At 31.6% G+C, this 15,060-nt stretch overlaps 1 protein-coding gene across 1 annotated transcript; it reads left to right on the plus strand.

The window, feature by feature from the left end:
- The first annotated feature begins 9,151 nt into the window (after window positions 1–9,151).
- On the plus strand, window positions 9,152–11,890 carry LOC18043518 (protein trichome birefringence-like 33). Its single transcript, XM_006435754.2, has 6 exons — window positions 9,152–9,436; window positions 9,843–10,047; window positions 10,541–10,712; window positions 10,809–11,008; window positions 11,120–11,278; window positions 11,361–11,890. The coding sequence occupies exons 1-6, from the start codon at window positions 9,259–9,261 to the stop codon at window positions 11,698–11,700; spliced, it is 1,254 nt and encodes a 417-aa protein (XP_006435817.1). The 5' UTR covers window positions 9,152–9,258; the 3' UTR covers window positions 11,701–11,890.
- The last annotated feature ends 3,170 nt before the right edge of the window (window positions 11,891–15,060 follow it).

A 15,060-nucleotide genomic window follows, 5' to 3' on the forward strand; every position in this document is an offset into this window, starting at 1 on the left:
AACTTGTAATGTGAAAGGTTTATTGTGTTTAAGGATTCAAGTTTTATGTTTTAGGTTGTAATAGCTATGCTATTAACACTAACTGCGAACTGACTGGCACCAGAAATATATAAGCTTACCTAATGAGTTCAAACCATCAAATGGCTCTGCATCTTTTTTGACATCAATTGCTGTAAACTTTGAAAGCAAGGAACTAGTGTATCAAGTTGAGTTGAATTAGTGGGTTTCGTAAAATTTAATCATAGTAAATCAACACTTAGGCAGCAAGTTTTGGTATGAAATAAAATAAAGTTGGTTGGGTGAAATAATTGCTTCGATAAACAGCAATCGCTTTGAAAAAGCCATAAACAATTGAAGGGTTCTTCATGATCGTGAAAGCAAACCAAAGTTTGGAAGCAATAGTGTCTTGATTAAGCATAAGATTCTTCTAATTTATGCATAAATAATATGATAGGTAATTTATTAATTAAGCCGGCTTATATTTATTGTATTTACAAAGTTATATGTGTTACTGACATGTATCAGGTCTATTTAGCGAAAAATCGTGATGATGATTCAGATATTGTTCCGATGATGAAATTATTGTGACCAGTTTGATTTGAAGAACGTCTCCAAAATCAATCAATCATACCTTCGCCTTAATATTTCTAAGATTTTGAAGGCTCTTAAAGCAATTGGGGTGGTTGGGCTATAGATTCTCTATTGGTTCATAAACCTGGTACCGTTCACATGATTTCCAATTTTTGCTTTTTTTTCTCAGTTATTTACGATTTCTAATGGTCCTGTTCAGACTTATCTTTACTATTTTTTAACTCAGGTTTTGGGTCAAAATGTTATTTTGCACGTGTACACAGTTAAAAACTTTGATCTTGTTTAATATTATAGTTTTACAGTTATAATTTTTAAACCACAATTTTAAAGTTTTTAGTAAATACTTATTATTGTGGCATAAAAGGTAATTTAATTATATCTCACATTTGTAGGATAAAAAACTTATAATTATCTTTTATATTTTATCCAAATTATTATTTAAAATTCATACTTATCATACACTATTAATTTTTATTTCGTAGTCACTATTTTATTTAATTTTATTTTCACGACAGTTATATTTTAAAAGACACAACACCTTAATAGTTAATACCAATAGAGCATTTGTCTTACGTGTATACCGTATGGGTGTTACTTTCATTAAACATGTACAACAACAACAACCACGACGTATGATTTTATCAAGATAATAAAATTTTGAGTTTGTTTAGTGGCAGAAGTTTAGTTTAATTTTTTTAATTTATTTTATATGTATATCCTCCCAAGAGTTTTTAGGAATTAAATTGCATATACTTTTTTGTTGATATTTTTTTGAATTAATCTCTTAGATGTTAGGATACTCTAACTAAAAATGTTTGATAGAAAATTTAACGTAATTATCAAACGACATCATTTAAAGTTAATAGTGATGTCGTTTGATAATTATGTGATAGCCGTTTATTTTTATAATGTTAAAAACACTGTACATTTTAATGGCACCAAAAACATTATAGCCGTTGACGTTACTTTCTAATTTGGCTGCAATTTTTTTTTTTTTTTTTTGCTACTTCGTTTAACAAGGTTTTTTCCCCAATATTTGGAGTCATATTTTCAACTTCATAAAATGTGTTATAATCTTCAAAACCATATTCATGTTTACAACACCAACAACATTATGGTTAGTAACATGTGGTTTTATATATAGGCAAATAAGGTGGTCACCTATATTTTTTTGAGTATTTTCTTAATAATTCTCTAATCAATAAAGTTTTTTTTTTAAATTATGCATTTTAAGAAATCAGAGAGCCTATTAAACTTCTCTCTAATTATTAGTTATCCTATAATTAAGAATTATTTTTATAAAAAAATATATGTTTGGTAACCTTGATGTTAAAGAGATATAATTTATAATATTATTTAACCATTAATTCATTCATTATTAGTTTTTCCGAGGAAAAAAAATTAAATTATTTACCTTTTCAATTTCCTAAAAAAATTAAATTATTTAATGTTAAAATCTTTGACTTTTAATATTTCTTTTAATATTTATTAAAAACCTTGTAATCTAAAAAATTAGTAGATGAAAAAATTTGTTGCTCTCTTCTCTCCAAAGAAAATTATTATATTCATTGGTTCATTTAAAAAATATTAGTTTTTTGAAATATGAAGTACATTTCTATTATCTGATCATCAATTCATCATGTTCTATCATTCTAAATATTCTATTGAAAATAATATTGTTATTTATTTGTTTATTTTGTAATGATTCTAATGGAATAAAAAAAGATATTTTCTTCACTATTTTTTAGGTTTTATTTTTGAAATTTTTTATCTTTTTTTATTATTGTTGAAATTCAAGAATTAAAAAAAGAATGAATTTTGAGCCTTTTTATATTTGTTTGAGTATTAAAATTGCAAAATAAATAGAGGCCTCACAAAAAAAAAAAAAATTCTTAGGCCTCAAATACTTTAAAGCCGGCTTTGGTCATTAACATCGCTTTCTATTTTTTTTCAAACACATTTTGCCCATGTTTGGAATCTTTTTTAACATTATAAATAAACTTATTATCTTGTTCGCCTAGTTCTTGAGCCGCCTATATTTATAATGTTGAAAACATTATTCGCGTTGATGACACTAACAATATTATGGCAATTAACCTAATTTTGTGACTATTTATTTTTTTTTTACCAAATTTTACGCATTTTGTCTCTCTTATTTTTTTCTTGTTTACGGAACATCACTTATATAATGCATTACCAATTCATTTGAAACAGTAAATCACAAAGCTAGCCAGCTTTAGGTAGCATGTGTTGATGGAGCCCTAATGAGCTCGTTACCGCCTTATACGGATTCTAGTTCACTCGGCTTCTTTGCACAACAAAAGCCTGAGCCAAAACGATCAAGAGATACGTTCTCACCAATGCTCTAAACTTCTCTTTAAAGACAGCCGTTTGATCGTAAGACCTTTCTTGCAAGCCGTGCTTGATCCTGTTTTGACAGTACCATGGCAACATGTTACAACTAGGTTTCAAAACAATGATCCTACGCCGTTTGACACGGAACATGGGATGGCGATTCGGGAGTATCAGCGGCGCCGACCGAGCATCACTTGCCATTGCTTCGTTGAAGAAATTGTCCAGCTTTGGCTCGTGCCTAGCATGCTCCAAAACGACATTCCGTGTGTTGTGTCAAACCACGTAGGATCGTCGTTTTGAAATCAAGTGCTAACATGCCGCCATGGTATTGTCCGAACGGGATCAATCACCGGTTGCAAGAATGGTGGTACACTCAACAGGTTGTCTTTAAGGAGAAGCTTAGAGCATTGGTAAGAACACAGCCGTGGTCTTGGTCCTATTGGCTAAGTTTTTGTTGTGCAAAAAACCCCGAGTGAACTAGTAGTGCAATAAGAAGTTCAGTAAGGCTCATGGGTTTGTGATGATTTTGGATTATGTCTGATATGCCTAATTGAATTGCAAATTAGTTTGAGAGACTTGAAGTTTATGAAGTTGAAATGTGATTCCAAACATGAACTTTTGCTTGAATTGCTTACTATCATGCTCTCTTTCTATCAACTTCATCTTTAGAGTAAGTAGGGTTAATATTGATGCAAACTTAGCTGAATTTGAGCTCTACGTGTGGTAGCGCAAGACTCATATGTAGAATGCATAATTTTTTTTTTTTTAATGATATTGCTTTTAGTCATATGTAGAATGTATACATTTTTTTTGAGTAATGCTACACATTCTAAATTTTTTATCCCAAAAAGTTATTCCAAATGATGTGTCATTTATCAATTAGTTGGTGAGATAATACAATTAATTCACTTGGATTTTATAAAGAATTATCAACCACTCAATTAATGACACATCATTTGGGATAACTTTTTGAGATAAAAAATTTGGGATGTGTAGCACTACTGATTTTTTTTTTTATGATATTTACCTTTGGTATCATTTAAAATTGTTTCTTAATGTGGTTGTATGTTTTCATGCGATCTTCTTAATGTAGTTATATGCTTTTAGACGATCTTCATTAATGATCGATATTTTTTGGTATGTGTTGTTTTGTTAATTTGTTATATCAGTGATAAATACAGTTTAATCCTTGTATTTTAACAATAGTACCCGTTTACTTCCTTTTTTTTTCTAAAAACTACTTCAAAATAATCCTGCAGTTAAATATGTAACCCTTACTTGTTGTTTGCTAGCTTTTGCAATAATACCCTTCCAGCAATATTTTTGACATTAATTAATTTATTTATAAAAAAAAGTTAATTAGTAAATTAACCAATAAATATTAGTGAGAAAGAGCTGATAATAATTTTTTTGTGCATGTGAAATAATCTTACTAACAATTATTTATAAATAAATTAATATCAGTCAACTTAAAGCAATGTTTAATATTCTTACAACAATCTTACTAATAATTACTTTATAAAAATTAATTTACCAAATTAATCCTGAAAGTAAAATGATAGTATAAAAATTTGAGTAAATTTTCATGTTACTTTTAAGATTAATTTGATAAATTACTTTTTTTTTCTTTTCATTGATTCTAAAAATTAATCCTAAAAGTAAAATCATAGTATAAAAATCTGAGTAATTTTTTATGTTACTTTTAAAGTTAATTTGAAAAATTATAATTTTTTCTTTTCATTGATGCTAAATTTTTTTACTAAAAGCAATTTGATAAATTAAATAGATAATTAGTTAAATTTAATCATGTACATATGATTAATTTTGTAAATTTACAATTAATGATTTGCAGCTGATAGAAGATCAGCTTCTGATATAATAATCTTATCAAAAACAATATAACCATCAGAGAATTATGATTAATTTTACAAATAAGATTGTTTGGCAATTACTGATCAATGATATAATAAACGATCTTCTGAATAATTTGCTAATATAATTGAGGACTTTGTGTAGGAGAACAGCCGGTTGGATTTTGATATATAATTATTTGATTAAAAATGAGCTAATTATTTGGCAAAAATCATCTTGATATTTATCTATTTTATTAACCTGTTATAAAATTGCGAACTATTTACCAGATAATTAGCTAAAGTATAATTATACCAACTATAATCAGGAAGATCGTTTGTTATATCGGCTAATTTAATTAAATAATGAGCTGATATATTTTCAAAATTTAAAATCTACAGGATCAACTTCTGGTATAATAATATATAATTAATCATCAGATAATTATGATTAATTTTATAAGTCCTATGTGATTAATAACAAGGTCGTGTAGGGTGTAGTATCTGTGATTTGAGAACAGTAGATTTCTTCCTCTCCGTCCTTTGATCTAACAACAAACGTCCCGAACTCATCGTCACCGTCTGTTTTCTTAGACTCCGAATACGGTTTGTTCACTATCGTACGGATGCCTGCTTTTATTTTTTGCTTTTGACGATCATAGTGCCAGTCTTCCTCGTCATCGTCTTCTTGAGGAGCGGCGCCGAAATGCTTAGGGAGGCGTTCGAGGACTGGAGGGAGGGAGTCGTCGTCCTCCATGACGGCGTTGCTTTGCGAATAGTTGGTTCTGGAATCTGAGTTGTATCTGTTCTCTTCTTCGTCATCGTCGTCGTGAATTATGACTGTTGAGTAGATTTCCGATCTCGACGGCGGCTTCGGACGCCCATTTTTCGCCCAAGCAAATTGCAGCCGTTATTAGAGTATATTAATATATCTCAAACGAGTTAAAACAACGTTCTACGTTCGTCCGTGGGATTGAAACAACATTTTTCTTTAATACAGAAATAAGGAAATTAAACTCGCCCGATGCATGCATATTTTCCAGGACTTACTTGTAATTAAAACATTCTACTACGTACGTACCACTAGCTAAGCTAAAGCTAGTGGATGTTACAGATTCTGTAACGTAGCAACCTCCATTAAACTAATGCTTAATTTCTTTGAAGGGATGGGAGTTCTTACTTTTTGACGGCAGCAAAAGCACTTCCTAATCAATACGGAGTACACTCATTTGGGCTTATTTGAACCCATTAAATTATTTTTTAAATTTCTTTCACTTTTAAATGAGTAGTGATATTTTACTCCTTTAATTCACCAAATCAACCACAATTTTTTTATGACATACATTTAATTATGATTGTTCAAGGTCTAATTCAATCTCAATGAATTCAGTTTTTATTGAATTGATATTTTAATTGGATTGGATTGTAAAATGAGTGGTGATATTTGACACCTTATTTCATAACATACATTTAGTTGGGGTTGTTCAAGATGTAATTCAATCTTAATCAATCCATTTTTTATCGACTTGATATATGTTACTTTTTTAATCATAGATGAAAATAGTTTTCAGCATCTAATAGAAGAAGATGAAGAAGTAAGTTTAAAGTTTTTTTTCACCTTTAATTTTTGTACTCAATTTTATGATAAGCATTTAAGCTTATCCATTATTCGGAAATTAAAATTTAATCAAATTACAAAATTTCAGAGAAATTTAGGACTCTTGCTCTATCATCTCGGGACAAATTCATGCATTCCAATTCCTAGCCCCCACAAATTTCATCGCTATATAGCTCTACTTGGATTCAAGTCAGCAAAATTCTAGTCTGGACTGCAAGTTTAGTGCTTTCCCAGCCTGATTTGGTATAGAGTGTAGTATCTACGAAGTACGAATTGAGAACTCAACGGGGAGTTTCACTGGGGCACTATGATGTTTCTCTTCAGAATGAACTAGTTGTTAGTTCTACTTCTATCCCAATCTGTAGATGGTGCCCGAAAACTGAAAAGCATGCACCCAGATAAAATCTCCAGCCTGAGGACTGAAAAGAAGAATAATAAAATCTAAAATCAGCCAGTGAAGCAGCATAACTTCTGCAGAAGCAGTTTCCCTTTCCTTGAGCCAATTAGGTTTGGCCTTGATTTAATATATATAGGCACGTCCACATTGCAACCTATGTGCATAAAACTTGTAATGTGAAAAAGTTATTTCTTGTGTTTAAGGTTTCAAGTTTTATGAATTAGGTTGTAATTGCTATGCTATTAACACTAAGTAACTGCGCATTGACTGCATCATTTTTTAAATTAATTGATGTAAACTTTTAAAGCAAGGAACTGGTGTATCAAGTTCAGTGGAATTAGTGGGCTCCGTAAAATTTAATCATAGTGAATCAACATTTAGGCAACAAGTCTTGGAATGAAATAAAATAAAGGTGGTTTGGTGAAATAATAGCTTAGATAAACAGCAATCGTGTTGAAAAAGCCATAAACAATTGAAGGGCTCTTCATGATCACGAAAACGGTCCAAGTTTGGTAGCAATAATGTCTTGTTAAGATTAAGATTCTTCTAATTTATGCATAAAAAATATTATAGATAATTTATTAATTAAGCCGGCTTATATTTAATGGATCATGAAAAGATCCCTCGTTTGCTGTACAAGAATCATTTAAAGAAATTAAACGCTTCAATAACGTAGTGCTTGATGACAAGAAAATGAAATCTAATTCTAGTAATTCACATTAACATTGAGGTATAAAAATTAAGCATTATCCTTATTGTTGAGGGCCAGACTTGTGGCAGCTACTCCATCGTTTTGGATAAGAAATATTGCACTAATTAATTAAGATATAAGAATGCGAGTGCCCACCAACTGATTAATTAAATAATATTATTGGTGCGTTTGGGATTGAGGTATTGTACCTTTTAAACTATAGCTACTGTGAAAAAACAAACTGTAATTATGAAATAAAAGTTGGTAATATATAGTAAATATAAATTTTAAATAATAATTTGATAAAATTATTAAAGATATAATAGATTTTTTATTATACAAGTGAAAAATCATATCAACATAATTTTAAAGTTACAGCAGTTAGTGTTTACCAAACACTTTAGTGTTGTGCCCAACCTCAATCATAAACGTACCCTATATTGAATAAAGTTAATCACCTGCCATCCATTACACTATTTAAGTGGATGGTGATATACTACTGAATTATTATGAATTCTTTAATCACACAATCTTAAGTGCTCTTTGTTTGCTTCTCAAGAAAAAAAAAAAAGTGCTCTTTGTTTGGAGTTTAACCATTGCCTTTGTTGGCATATATGGTGTTTGGTAATATAATAAAAGAACTTAATTTAAAATTAATAGATTCTTGAAACCCAAAACATGACTATAGCTCGCGTTACATTAATAAATAGTATTACATTTGTAACAGTACCTCTTCTATATACCTAAGAAAATTCTTACTAAACTAATAATCATTAGATGTTAATTAATTATTCGATCTCCTAATTAGTCAATACGTCGCTGTTTTTCTCAGCTGCGCAACAACTGCTCCATTGTATATATGGGTGAGGATTAGGGAAAATTAAGACACATGGTGAGAGCCAACTACTTGAAGCTGATATGTAACCATATGCTCACCTAAAATCCTAAGAAAAAAAATAAAGAATTATGGTTCGAACCTTTTTTTCATAACGTTGTGATCATTATGAGTTAAACTCAGAAAGTAAAGACAATGATATACAAACTTTCTTGACACACTTACCTTACAAGTTAAGTGATTTCATGTCTTCATTCACAATCATGAATATTATCCCCACTCCACTTTTAATTAATATTTTTCTCAATGCCTTTCTTAAATCTAGCATGCATATGGCGTAAATCTAACCCATTGTGTGATACTGCACATTCATACTTTATATACTGAGTGACATGATGACATATGAGATGTCATCATTTAATAAATTATACATCACTTGAGATGCAAATTATGAATCTCAATTATGTAAAATCTAATACTACGCAAACACAAAAGACTTAAAAATAAAAATTACGCCATCCTAGAACTATTCTAGGAGGTTTTGATAGATTACTAATAATAATTAACAATAAATATATATTTAGAAATTTTTACGAACTAATCACTCTATAACTATCTAATATGAAAATTAACAACATAGTTATTTGGCACGTAACCCATATGATTTCACTCATAACTAGCTTTTAGAATTTAAGTTAAATTAATTAAACCCACTAATATCATTTCATTTAAAAAGTACAAACCTAAATTTAAAAAAAAAATTGTAATATACACATGAGCATCATTTCATTGAGTAGTCCCACCTGTAGTCATCCTATATTTATTCATCAACTACATAGAAACAACTCCTGAAACCCACTAGCCATCGTTTCATCTTCATTCACACACACAGAAACTTGTACACAACGCCTCAAAACGACAATGAAGCCACCGTTTCCTTCTTCTTCTTCCTCCTATGTTCTCAGAAAAGCTCGGCTCTCTCCTTATCTCTTCACTCTGTTAGTTTTCATCGTCTTCGTTACCATTCTATACGGCGAAGACATCGGGTGCATCTTTGGTCAAATCGACGCCATCCCTCCTCGACCCATCAGGACAACCAGTGAGTCAACTCATACCAGTTTTTTGATCATTTACAGATAAGCAGACAATAGCAGCATAGTCCCTATATTTCTTAAAAAAGAAAAAATATAAGCTCAGTTTATATTTTTTTAATTTGGACGCCTTCATCATATTAAGTCAATAATTTGACTACTATATGTCTTCTATATCCTCCAAATAAACGTCAAGTGATTATAAATTAGGAAGATGCTATTTGCACATGACATTTACATTTTATGTGATGTGCAGTCCAATCAATAGTTATAAAAGAAAATCCTTAACAAAATCCGATGGAAGGACTCGGGTAAAAAATATATTGAATGTAACTTTGCTTGTGATATTTATAGAAATTTAAGGGACTCTGATGCTATTACCCTACTGCTGAGTTCGGTTTTGTTTTTGGGTAGGGAAGCTGCCGTTCGCGATAGGGAGGACGCCGGAAGGATGTGACGTGTTCAGCGGTCGGTGGGTCAGAGACAAGGCAAATCGGCCGCTTTATGAAGAATCAGAGTGTCCGTACATTCAGCCGCAGCTGACGTGTCAAGAACACGGCAGGCCTGAGAAAGATTATCAGTACTGGCGATGGCAGCCTCACGGCTGTGATCTTCCAAGGTAAATAATATTTCTTATTATCTAAATAATAATTTTATTTATTAATTATTACTGGATATTTTAACTTGTTTATTAAGATTAAGCCTTAAAGAAGAGACTTCGGTTTCAAGAATCTAATTTTATATATATTCTTTTTCTGAACTGCTTTTTGATTTATTGTCTCGTTGAAATTGGGCGCCGGCCAATGCCATGCATGGCACGTACGTGGCCAATTGGCGGAAATTTTTTTTGCTTTTGTTTTGACCCCAACATCTTTCTCTCATGTCATTAGGTAATGGGACCCATATTATCAAATAAATGTGAATTCATACAGACGGGACGTTCATTTCATGGTGTCAATGCATATCAATCCGTCAAAAAAAACTTGCCACGTATATATAGATTCATCATAAAATGGACAGATTGATTACAAAGTGATATTGGTCATGATACTGGATTTTCAATTTTAACTTTTTAAGAAGATTTGTACACTAATTGACGTGAAATTATGCAGTTTTAATGCTACATTGATGCTGGAAACACTTCGAGGAAAGAGGATGATGTTTGTTGGTGACTCGCTGAATCGTGGCCAGTATGTTTCCATGGTGTGTCTTCTTCATAGACTCATCCCTGAAAATGCCAAATCCATGGAAACTTTCGATTCATTAACAGTCTTCACAGCCAAGGTAATTGAAATGTACATATGTACGTATTAAACTACAGAACATTGATTATTTTCATATCCCTGATCAATTGATTTCTTTGTCCAATTTATTAATTAGGACTACAATGCGACGATTGAGTTCTATTGGGCACCATTTCTTCTTGAATCAAACTCGGACAATGCTGTGGTTCATAGAATTTCTGATAGAATTGTAAGGAAAGGTTCGATTAATAAGCACGGACGAAACTGGAAAGGAGTTGATATTTTGGTGTTCAATACTTACCTCTGGTGGATGACGGGTTTGAAGATGAAAATCTTGTAATTAATTAATCAACTTCTCCTCTAAAACATGTATTAAATATTCATTATTCTCATGGCATTTGCACCGTGGCTTACGTTACTTTATGTTTTGTCTAATTTAATTTACAGGAAAGGATCTTTCGATGATGAAGAAAAAGAAATTGTGGAGATACCAACTGAAGATGCTTATCGAATGGCAATGAAGAGTATGTTGAGATGGGTGAAACTGAACTTGGATCGGAAGAAAACCAGAGTGTTCTTCACTAGCATGTCGCCATCGCATGGCAAGTGAGTAAAATAAATTAATTGTATTAAAATTTGATATGCCCCCTGAGCACAGATTTGAAACTAATGTTTTGAAGTTTGGTAGGGGCATAGATTGGGGAGGGGAGCCGGGGAAGAACTGCTACAACGAAACAACTTTGATCGAAGATCCCAATTACTGGGGCTCAGATTGTCGAAAGGGCGTAATGCGAGTGATCGGAGAAGTGTTTAGTCGTTCAAAGTTTCCGATTACATTTCTGAATATCACTCAGCTATCGAATTATCGGAAGGATGCACACACGTCGATTTACAAGAAGCAATGGAATGCACTGACACCAGAGCAGCTTGCTAATCCTTCTAGCTATGCTGATTGTGTTCACTGGTGTTTGCCTGGCCTTCAAGATACCTGGAATGAGCTATTGTTTGCCAAGCTATTTTATCCCTGAATATGTACTTTCAAATTATGATGGGCACCTGTGATCATGAGAGCGTGCAAATGGCATTGGCATCTAAACTTTTTTCAATACAAGTTGTTGCTTGATTGAATGAGGAAAAAAAATGGGAAAGTGAGGATCTGTGTAAAATGATAGAATTGTTTCCACTTCATGCTGTGATTGGACTGAGTGAGATTGAAAAAAAGGGAAAGAGAGAATCCTGTTTGTTAAAAATGATGGTGATGTCGTTGCAAGGGGAATTTGAGAAAGAAATTGAATTGATTTATTCATTTTTGTTTGAGTTTCTGAATTTCCGAAATATATATTTCTCTTCACTCTCTCCTACCATCATGGCACAGCACATTAATGTGAATTTTTTTGTACACAAATTTTCACGCGGATGTGTGTTTTAACTTTTATCTTGGCATGTATGTATAACAGTTATTAATTTTTCACACGTTTCGCCATATCACACTGTTCTTATACTTTTTTGATATATTACACTGTGATTCACTAGTTTTGACAGATTTTACCGCGCACCCAAATCGCTATTTTTTTTTTTTGGTGGCCATTGACTTTGACGCGGGGGGGGGGGGAATGTAAATTTGCTCAAACGATGTTGTGTATGAGCTCGTAATGTTAAATCTATTCGAACATTCAAGAGAAAGAACGAATGTTGTTGAAGTTCAGGATGGATTAGATGGAATCCGAAAAGACAATAAAAATAAATTCATTGTTCGTAATGGTATGCATAACGTATTTCAACATCATAACTTTTATTAGAACATAATCAAGTTATTAAAATATGTGGAAAATGCACTTTTTTCCCCCAAATTGTCTATGTAGAAAGTTTTGTGGTATATACAATCTTTTGATAATTTACAAATTGTAAAACGTTAGGTGGTCTTGGATCTATCTTGGACCTCTCTCAACTCTAAAAGATAGCTCAAGGGGTGAGTTTTTCCCTCGTATTTATAAAGTCACTACCAACCTCTTCCATCTCCCTCATACGTCTGGTCTTAGGTAAGAAGTATAGATATTCATTCTCCCTATTAGACTATTGGGTTGAAGCACATCGGGCCTTGGATTAGAAGCATAAACATACATTCTCCCTATTAGACTGTTGGGTGGAGGCACATCGGGCCTTAGGTCAGAAGTATAGACACCCATTCCCCCTACTAGATTATTCGATTAAGGTGTTGGTGAACTTGGACTCTAATACCAGTGTTAGGTGGTCTTCCCTCACAATTATAATGTCACCAATAGGAACGGCAATGGTTTGGGTCGGGCTGGCTTGACCAGAAAAAATCCCGATTATTTACATTTTGGGTCGAGTTGGGTCAGACTTTTTTTGAGCCTACACAATGATTTCTCTCTCACCTTTAATATTTGGCTTTCTTTGTCCGATTTTGCTTTGTTTGTCAATGATGTAACACAAAATTACTTTGTTCTAGAACTATTATATGTCCATAATTTTTCAATAAAAAAAAAATTCATATCTTATACAAATAAAAACACACAATTCCACAACCTAACAACAACAACAACAATAATAATTATTATTATCCATAATTTTTGCCCTATGTATTGCACCCAAAATTACTCTTTTATACATACACACACACACACACACACACACATATATATATATATGTATGTATGTATGTACATATGTATAAAGTGTGTGTGTGTGTGTGTATGTATGTATGTATGTATGTATGTTGTATTCACAACTCAAAATTTCATAATTTTCATAATTTTTTTTTTTAATTTTGGGTCAGGGCAGGTCGGGTCAATGAAGGCTCGAACTTTGACTCGAATTTAATTAGACCTTAATTTTTTGGCCCGAACTAGACCCAAGACCCGAATTCGGGTCAAAGTCCAAAAAATTTAGGTTGGGTCAATCAGGTTAAAATTCGGACCAAGTCAAATTACCATCCCTAGTTACCACCAAATCCTTTTTACAACTGATGTGGTATAACCCAACACAAAGTCATATCGACAACAATGAAATTTCAAAATTAAGAAGATTTTGTATTAGTTGACATGAAATTATACACTTCTAATGCTTCAGTGATGTAGGAAATAGTACAAGGAAAGAGGATGATTTACGTTAATATGTTTCAATTGAAAAAAGAGGATGTGCTAATATTGTCTTAGCTATTCTTGCTCAGCTCCATGATCACCACGACGACCATGAGACGAGAAAAAGCAACAAACTAAATCCTGAGAGAGAGAGGATATGAATAATTTTGGTAATAAACTAAATTAATTAAAAAGTAAGAGCTGGAAAGATAATTCGAGCTAGCCTAATATCTCTACACAAACATAAAAGGAACCTGATTAAATACCAATGAGGCCCATGAATAATAATGGGCCAAAATCCGGCCTAAACAAGCCCACCATTTTCACGAGTGAGCCCTAACGTGTCGGGTTGTAATCTATATTTCCATAACGAGTTTCCCAAGTTTCTATGTATAAAACTTACGGCTGCTCGCGGATTGGATTTTATGAATTGAATATTAATTTATATCCGATTCATGATTTTACAGATTCTAAATTTTTAATTTAATATAATCCACGAATTAATGAAATTCAATTCAAATCCAATCCATACATATGCAGATCAGATGCAGATTTGACCAAATTCACCATTTTGCAGATTGATTTACGGACTGAAAATTTTTAATTATGTCAAATTCATGAATTAACTAAATAAAAAATAATATAAAAATAAATTTACTATCAATTAAATTTAAAATTAAATAAGATTTAAATAAATTAATTGTTTAAATAAAGTTAGAAAATACATTTAAAGTTTCAAAATATAACACCCCAAAATGAAAAAAATCTCATTCGTTTAGATCATTATATGGAAATTAACTATTGAGGAAGCTATATTTGTTTATTTAATTATTTTTATTTTATATTATTATTAAATAAGATATAATGTAATGTTAATGTAATTATATTTTAACTTATTTATTTACTAGTAAGTACTAATGTCGTATTTACAAGTTTCATTTTTTAATTAAATAAATACATTTATTTTTTTGTGGATTCGCGGATTTTTACGAATTTATAGAAGTAGATCCATACGCAATCCACCAATTAAGGATTACCAAATTTTTAATTCAATCCAATCCACCAATCCATGGATCGGATTTCTACAGATCAGACGGATTGAGCCGATCAGATTGGATTCTGAACACCCTAATAAAAACAACAGAACGCAAATCGTGTTTTTTTCTTCTAATTGCAGCTGCAGGATAAAAGATTAATTGTCTAAGAAAATGAGACAATTGCAAAAGATTTCAAATTAATCTGCTGGTAGAGACAATTGGGCATACTTTTTGCCTAATCCTTTAAATG

The sequence above is a fragment of the Citrus clementina genome, unplaced genomic scaffold, assembly GCF_000493195.1.
Source record: "Citrus clementina cultivar Clemenules unplaced genomic scaffold, Citrus_clementina_v1.0 scaffold_4, whole genome shotgun sequence".
NCBI lineage: Eukaryota > Viridiplantae > Streptophyta > Magnoliopsida > Sapindales > Rutaceae > Citrus > Citrus x clementina.

Bases quoted from the DNA above. Each gene is read 5' to 3' on its own strand.
- LOC18043518 (XM_006435754.2), top strand. From the start codon at position 9,259: ATGAAGCCACCGTTTCCTTCTTCTTCTTCCTCCTATGTTCTCAGAAAA. The intron at 9,437-9,842 runs GTGAGTCAACTC...GTTTTTGGGTAG, and splicing joins TCGACCCATCAGGACAACCA to GGAAGCTGCCGTTCGCGATA. The intron at 10,048-10,540 runs GTAAATAATATT...GAAATTATGCAG, and splicing joins CACGGCTGTGATCTTCCAAG to TTTTAATGCTACATTGATGC.